Source organism: Lactuca virosa, chromosome 3, assembly GCF_052849685.1.
Source record: "Lactuca virosa cultivar CGN04683 chromosome 3, Lactuca_virosa_CGN04683_v6, whole genome shotgun sequence".
Taxonomy (NCBI): Eukaryota; Viridiplantae; Streptophyta; class Magnoliopsida; order Asterales; family Asteraceae; genus Lactuca; species Lactuca virosa.
In genome coordinates, this window is record NC_136428.1 from 331982477 (window position 1) to 331990448 (window position 7972).

A 7972-nucleotide genomic window follows, 5' to 3' on the forward strand; every position below is an offset into this window, starting at 1 on the left:
GCCAAGTTTGAGTGTTATTGCTTCATTGCATCATAGATACACGTAAAGTTAGCAACTTTACGTGTTCAGATAGTCCCAGAAACCCAGATCTATGAATTGGATGCACTAAAACTGATTAGAATCGACTGAATAGAAACTGCATGTAAAGGACTCGGCGAGTCGTTCTTCTGACTCGGCGAGTCAGGTTGTGAGTCTTAGATTCCCTGTTCAGTAGTAGCGAGTCTGTTTAGTGAGTGGAGTAAAGACTCAGTGAGTTAAGACATAGATCTGAGTGTAGAGGGACTCGGTGAGTCCAAGGCAATCTCCTTACCCGTAAGAACAGACTCGACGAGTGGTTCATACAACTCGGCGAGTCACAGACTGGACGTGTTCTTATGTTGAAGGTGAACTCGACGAGTTGATCATACAACTCGGCGAGTGGGATGAAGGTTGGCAGGATATCAGTAAAGAAGGAGAACTCGTCGAGTTTTGGTTAAACTCGACGAGTAGAGTCGGGAAGGGAGTAGAAGGAAAGATAGGGACTCGACGAGTTGGCGGCCCAACTCGGCGAGTCAGGTCAACGAATTGTTGACTTTGACTAGGGGTAAAATAGTCATTTTACCCTAAGATTAGTTATCAGTGTCTGATTAAGTGTCTTTTGGGAATTGTAGCCGGGGAGTTACCGGAGCAGCAGTCAGACAGTTCTCGAGCAGCATTTCAGCAGCCAGCCTTACGAGGTGAGTTTTCCTTCAAGTAGGAACGGGTCTACGGCCACAATGCCGGTCCGTTTAGTTAGTAGTAGTTCCGGACTACAGTCCGATGTAGTAGTTCAATATGCTTGGTGTCTTTGTGATACAGGCATGGTATGTGTTATGTGTTCCGGACTATGGTCCGATGCAGTATGCAGTATATGTGTTCATATTATATGCTATGATTATGTTATGCTATGTACAGTCAGTTCCGGACTTCGGTCCGATGCAGTTCCGGACTTCGGTCTGATGCAGTGGGCAAGGCCCTAGTCAGTTCCGGACTTCGGTCCGATGCAGTGGGCAAGGCCCTAGTCAGTTCCGGACTTCGGTCCGATGCAGTTTCGGACTTCGGTCCGATGGAGTGGGCAAGACCCTAGTTAGTTCCGGACTTCGGTCCGATGCAGTGGGCAAGGCCCTAGTTAGTTTCGGACTTCGGTCCGATGCAGTGGGCAAGGCCCAGTATGTGCTTTATATGTTATTGTATGGTATGTGGTAGTTTGGCGGAGCTCACTAAGCTTCGTGCTTACAGTTTCAGTTTTGGTTTCAGGTACTTCAGCTAGCAAAGGGAATGACTCGGGATGATGGCATGGCACACACCACAGTTTAGCCTGGGAGTTAGACTCTGATATTTTGATATGATCTTGACACTAGTTGCGATTTGATAAATTTATTATGACATTTTGAGATACACGATTCATGGTTTTTATCTTTTAATATTTGATATTATGGTTTAGTAAAGTTTTCAAACAAAAATTTTTGGGTTGTATTTTTGGGATGTTACATATAAACCATAGGGACCATGTTTATAAGAAAAATTATAAGTGATTAAATTGATGACTTTTGGTAAACCATAGGAACATTTATGTAATTTTGTCAAAAATTAATTAATAATGTAAGTTAAAACTTTCATTCGATAGTAAAATAATAAACATGTGTTAAATTATTTTTGCATTATTTTTAGCGAACAAATAGTCTTTTGCTAAATATATCCTAATGATTCATTAAAAACACATATAAAACCCGAAAAATAAAGAAAAAAGACCACAATGAAACAAACATTATGACTTTTACCAAGAAAAAACCTGAATTGGTTGATTTGATTTTTTTAGTCAAAATTCTAACTGTATTGTGCGAAAAAGCCATCAAGGTAGACGGATAAGTATATAAGTATTTATTTTAGAGACCACGTTAGATTAAAAAAAATGGAACAATATACCATTGGGAATTTGGGATAACTGAGTTTTTAACGATGGTGATCGTAAAATAGTATTTCATGTATTTAAAAAAAAAAAAAAAAAAAAAAAGCTAGATTGTAATAGCATCAATGACCAAAAGTTCAATATTTGTCAATCATGATGACCATCCATGCAAAATTTTGAAGACTATGACAAAAAGTACATAAAGATCAACCATAAGGACTAAAATTGTAACTTACTCCAAAAAAATATTGACCAAAATAGTACATTTTAGAAAATATATACTAATAAACGGTAATTTATTTAAGACCTAACTAATACTAAAAGAAAATTAAAACTTCCCATCTCCGGGTCATTTATTCCCTGCGAAACCGAAGATCCATAGCAAAATTTGTTGTTAAGTACATCTTAATCTATTATATTCTAGCCTAATTATTGTATGGTGGTGTAAATGAAAAGTTATATATATATATATATATATATATATATATATATATATATATATATATATATATATATATATATATATATATATATATAAAGACAAGTTGACTCCAAAAAAAAAGTAACCAAACTCTAGATAAGGTTGTATCTTGAAAATAGATTAAGGTGTAGATAAAAATGCCCTTTATACAAATATGTTTCAAACCATCCCATTTTGATAAATAAATTTCAAAACTATTAACCTTTGATACAAAACTGAGGGATGATTTATGCAACTTACTCTACCTAATATAAATATAGTAATACGCATTATAAACGTAATATTTGGTCCGTTGTAAAGTTCCAAATCAGTCAAGTCTTATGAATAGTCACCTTTTTGAAATTTACCAAACAAGTCTTTCTGTTACAGGAATAAATAATATTTGAAATGTTCACATCTAGATAATTTGAAAAGAGGAATTGATTAATTATATTATATTAAGTATTTATTTATGAACATTACATAAAACAAAATTGTATTAACATTTTCAATCCATCCCTATACAGAGTATATTAAAAAGAGTGTGAGTGCATTAATATTAAACTATTAAGCGTTAAATAATCTAGACACCCATCCACATGAGCAAACTAAATTATGAAAACGCGTTATTCATTGACCAAACTCCACAAAAGCTAACAGCTAATTCCACACACACCACCATTGATTATTCTATGCCTACTGCATTAAAGACTTGAATATTAACATAAGTATCCATATGTAATAACAACCACATAAAATCTCCAAAATATTAAGAATTATTACAAAATATTCTGGGTAATATTCTATAAAAAACAGTTTTATATAAACAGTTGCTTGAACCTATATTATATACAAATAAACTGATTCTAATATATATACTAAATTTTTGCAATAAATATAAATGTTACGGGATTTTCATGGACTTATTGGAAGAGCATTGTTGATTGTCATGAAAAACGTTGTGAACAAGCACGTACAACAACACCATATCAATCCAGTTTGCTGAATCTTTACGAAAAGGCACCCTTGGCTTTGTTTGACAAATTTTTATCTGTTAGTGTATTCTATTTTTGTATAATTTTCGGGCCCATGGCCTCTTTTGTATTTAGCCTATACTTTTGTTATAATCTTTATATATATTCCAAACTAGGTGTAAGAGTAAGACTCATGTATTACATGAGTTAATTAAAAAAGTTAAATATAAATGTCTAAATATTTAAGAACTTTTGATTTATATGAAAATAAGAAAAATAATGAATTATTAAAATTGTTTTTTTTTATCTTTTAAATTTAAGAAAAAAAACAAACAAAATAAAGTTATGAGAATTAATTTGAGAATTTTGAAATAATAATGTAAGTCCATTAATTAAATTGATATTCATTTATTATTATATTTATTGTAATTATTACATTAAAGTATTATGTGAAATTTATTAAAATAGATAAACCCATTTTAAAAATGACATGTGGAAAAGAAATTAATTCAAAATAACCTTAAAATGACATTTGGCAAATTGAATAAGAGTGAGACATGTGGCAAAAAATTTAATTTATTAGAATAGATTAATAAAGTTATCGATATGGGGGGAAATATATGAGAAGTGATTCGTATATAGCAGTTTTTTTCAATATATAATAATTTACGCTTTATAAAGTTTACAATACAACATTTTAAAACACAAATTATTATATATAGAGAAAAATTGTTGTCTACCAATCAGCTTCCAAAATATATGTTATCATAAACACTATACTTTATTATTCTTACCAATTATCAAACAACATATTTTATTTCCAATCCACAATAGCAACCAACTTAAATTTTTATATATATTAAAAAAATTAAAACAACTACTCAAACAACCATTAAACCTGCTCCTAATTTTATATCATTTGTCCATCAAAAGACTTTGAACCCTCAACCTACTTGTTGAAAAACATGTTTCCAACAGACCTGTTGCATCGTATTGGTTGAGGGACACATTTGGTTTTCACATATTTTGATAATATGCAACCTAGTTGCCGGGTAAAATTTGATGAGTTAGTTTCTTTGCTTATATGTAGGTCAAGTAAGCTAATATCGCATATAAATTATCCATGCATGTGGATACCTTTCTAAGTTTTAGAATTTTTACTCACCACCTCCATTTTTCGCCATAAAGCTCAATTTTAAGAAAACCCAAAAAAGCACCAAATAGCCAACACATAGGCTATATCCACCAACATCACTCTAAATCCTTTTTCATTATCCATCAAAAAAAAATCAAAAAATTACAAACCATTACCCGTTTCACTAAGTCTATTACTACAATACTACCAACAAACAGCTTATTAGCTTTGGCATACATGATTGAAAACGGAGGCCCACTCTTGCTTAGTGGCAAGCGGTAGTTCCCAATCACCAATCCTAGGAGACCAAACATCCTCCGTCGCATATGTCAAACACCAACTAACTTTTTCCGGAGGATTCCGGAAATCAAAATTGAAAGCAGCATGAACTTTTTTCCTTGCACTTGTCTTCTTTTTACTACGAGGCGCCGAACCCTCGGATGCCTTAAAAAGAAACAATATCATTTATCATTTAATATAAAATCACATAATAATATGAATAATGAAATAATGTGGTTATTAGGTTTTACCGCATCATCGGAATTTGGAGTACTTGGAGTTGTCTTCTTTCGCTTGGCCCCGGTTTCAAGAAAGGTGAGGACTTCGTTTTTGGAGCGCAAACGTTGACCCGATGGTGCGATATAGTACTAAAAGAAGTTGACATGAAAAATATATGTTGTTAGATGTTAAAAAATAGCAATGTACTTCTGATTTGTTTGTTATAGACTTATAGTGTCATGCCTTCATTTCTTTCTATTACAGATTTAGAGTAGTGTACTTTAAACATTCTATCTGGTTATAGCAATGTCGTCTAAATACAAATAGTTTTAAAGTACACTGCTGTAATAGAAAGAAATGAAAACTATTTGTATTTAGACGACATTGCTATAACCAGATAGAATGTTTAAAGTACACTACTGTAATAGAAAGAATCGAATTATAATGTTGTAACAAAAGAAATTAACGTAGAATGTTTTAATAAACAAAACAACTAAAGCGGTACTTGCATGAAGTTTTTTATTATAGCATCATCATATTTTCATTTCTTGTTGTAACATTGTATTTCTACAATTTAATCCGGAAACAAATAATTTTCATTTGCTATAATTAGATAGATTTTTCAAAGTCTAATGTCCTGATAAGAAAAAAAAATTGTTGGTACTTGTAACCAGATAGATTTTCAAAGTACAATGCCTTGATAAGAAGAAGATTGGAGGAATAATGTAGCAATAAGAAGAAATTAAAGTATGATGCTTAAAGCAAGTAAATTAAAGTAGCAACGTACTTTCATTGATTTGTTTATTATAGCAACATAATTGCATTTCTTTCTATAAAAACATTGTCTTTAAAAACTCTATCCAAGTATAGCAATGTCATTCTGTTACATGTAATTTTCAATGCCAGAACCAGATAGATTTTTCAAACTATAATTTCTTGCATTTAGCCTACCTTTATAAATTATAAGTATCGATATATGCACTTAACATCAATGCGTATATACTTTTTTATTATTTAGGGGGTTCAAAATAATCAGATTTGCAAGAAACACATAAGAAGATACTATAAGAAAACAGATTATTAAGATAAATGTGGAATTATATAAGTGAAAGATTTATATAAGATATCACTTATTGAGTTGATTACAAGGTAAATCTTTTGTTACACACTTGTCCTCCTCATATATTCCTAACTAACTAGTAAAAATCCAACCAAATCATAGTAATTTGCACCATGAAAATAGCATCTTAAACGGTATTTAGTTTATGATTTTATACTTCAAAATCTCTACTGAATATTGAACATCGTTGGGCAAATACTAATTCTCTTTCAAATTTGCCCTCCTCCCCCCTTATACATTATCTAAATTGATATATTTTTCTTCCATAAGAAGCTCTAAACAACTTAAACAGTCTTCCAAAAATCAATCTTAAACTAACTACAGGTAGCATATGAAGAATTAGAATACATGATAGGAATGTTGTATGAATATATAGGGTTAACATTAAACGATTCTAAAATTAAGCAGCAAAAAATGAAAGTTGTGTATACGAGAAAATAAATTGATTACCGACCCTGTCAACGGTGCCCTCGGTGGCACCAGAAGTACGTTTCCGCAGTATCATTTCAAAATTTTCCGGCAGCCATGAAGGCCGGGTATATTTCAGATGAATAGAGTCAGTGTTTGCTGATGCGTTCTCTGTTTCCTTGGAGGCATTCTGCTTCTGATTCTGGTCTCCTCCGTTGTTCGGATCTATGAACGATCCGGATCCCAGAAGTGGGTCTGGCGTAACAACCTGATCTTCGGACTCCGACGGGATTGTAATCGGCGTTGCTTGGTCGCCGTCGGCGCCAAGCGATTCTGAATTAGGCATGGTGTGACCAAGCTTTGGAGGTGTGAATATCGAGGGCTGGGGAGGAGGGGAGGAACTGGGTGGAGTGGGGAATGAGGGGGATGGTCTGCCTTCCCTGCTCGGGTTATAAGTATTTTAATAATTTTATTTAAATTAAAGTTTTGTTTTAATATCATTATTTTAATTTTATTAAAATTAACGTTTTGTTTCAATATCATTATAAAAGATTGATTTTTAATTTTTTTTTAAATCAAATAGTTATATGTTATAACATATCTACTCTACCTCTTAATAAACAAAACCTAAAAATATCACATGTTCTCTTTCTAGCTAGGACTGGTGGTAAATTTCTAGGCTTTCTCAAATTTCTGTTTTCTTGGTAATCGATAAAACATCTTTTGTAACATCCAGAACCCTAAGGTACTAAATTCTTTTATTATTACATTTTGAGGGTCCTCACGGCGTGAGATCTTGGGGGTCACGTCGTGAGTAATTATTGACCCGTTGACCCGTATTTTGGAGTCTCACGACGTGAGCGCGGCTTAATGACCCCAAACCCTAATTTTCGGGTATTTAAGGGAATGAGAAGCTAGGGTTATCCATCATCAGCCTCTCTCGCCCTCTAAGCCTCTAGAAGCCCTAGATTTCGTGTCACCTTGAGTTATTTTGTATTTTGCTTGTGGAAAGGAAGGAAAATGAGAGAAGAAGAAGCATCTTGGGAAGGAAGTTGCTTGGGATCATCATCTTCATTAGCTATTGTCTTGTTTGGACCATTGTAAGTGTCAAGACTCAAGCTTTATTGCATTGCATGGCTAGATCTAGGTTTTTGGCCCATTTTCTTATGTTTTGGCTTGATTAGAGTGGAGTAGATCCATAAAGTTAGCAACTTTATGGATTCAAATGGTCTTTTGAGTCTTATATCATTCAGATCTGGGATTTGGTGGAGTAATAGAGCTTGCATGAGAACTTGAGGCCATATTTGCACTTTTGACCTAAAATTGTGAAGGGACATGCATGGTGCATGCATGTCCATAAAGCAAGCATTTTTATGGACCATTAGGGTCTTCTTTAGCTTCTCGAAGGGGTGAAATTAAGGGTTGAATGGATTAAGAACGTTGAAAAGGT

At 33.1% G+C, this 7972-nt stretch overlaps 1 protein-coding gene across 1 annotated transcript; it reads right to left on the minus strand.

The window, feature by feature from the left end:
* Positions 1 to 4612: 4612 nt before the first annotated feature.
* LOC145167427 (methyl-CpG-binding domain-containing protein 5-like) lies at positions 4613 to 6951 on the minus strand. The gene is made up of 3 exons (XM_079086633.1): positions 6569 to 6951; positions 5027 to 5143; positions 4613 to 4940 (listed from the first exon to the last, which is right to left on the minus strand). The coding sequence occupies exons 1-3, from the start codon at positions 6866 to 6868 to the stop codon at positions 4719 to 4721; spliced, it is 639 nt and encodes a 212-aa protein (XP_078942759.1). The 5' UTR covers positions 6869 to 6951; the 3' UTR covers positions 4613 to 4718.
* Between the last annotated feature and the right edge of the window lie 1021 nt (positions 6952 to 7972).

Bases quoted from the DNA above. Each gene is read 5' to 3' on its own strand.
- LOC145167427 (XM_079086633.1), bottom strand. From the start codon at position 6,868: ATGCCTAATTCAGAATCGCTTGGCGCCGACGGCGACCAAGCAACGCCG. The intron at 5,144-6,568 runs GTCGGTAATCAA...AACTTCTTTTAG, and splicing joins CCGAGGGCACCGTTGACAGG to TACTATATCGCACCATCGGG. The intron at 4,941-5,026 runs GTAAAACCTAAT...TTTCTTTTTAAG, and splicing joins CTCCAAATTCCGATGATGCG to GCATCCGAGGGTTCGGCGCC.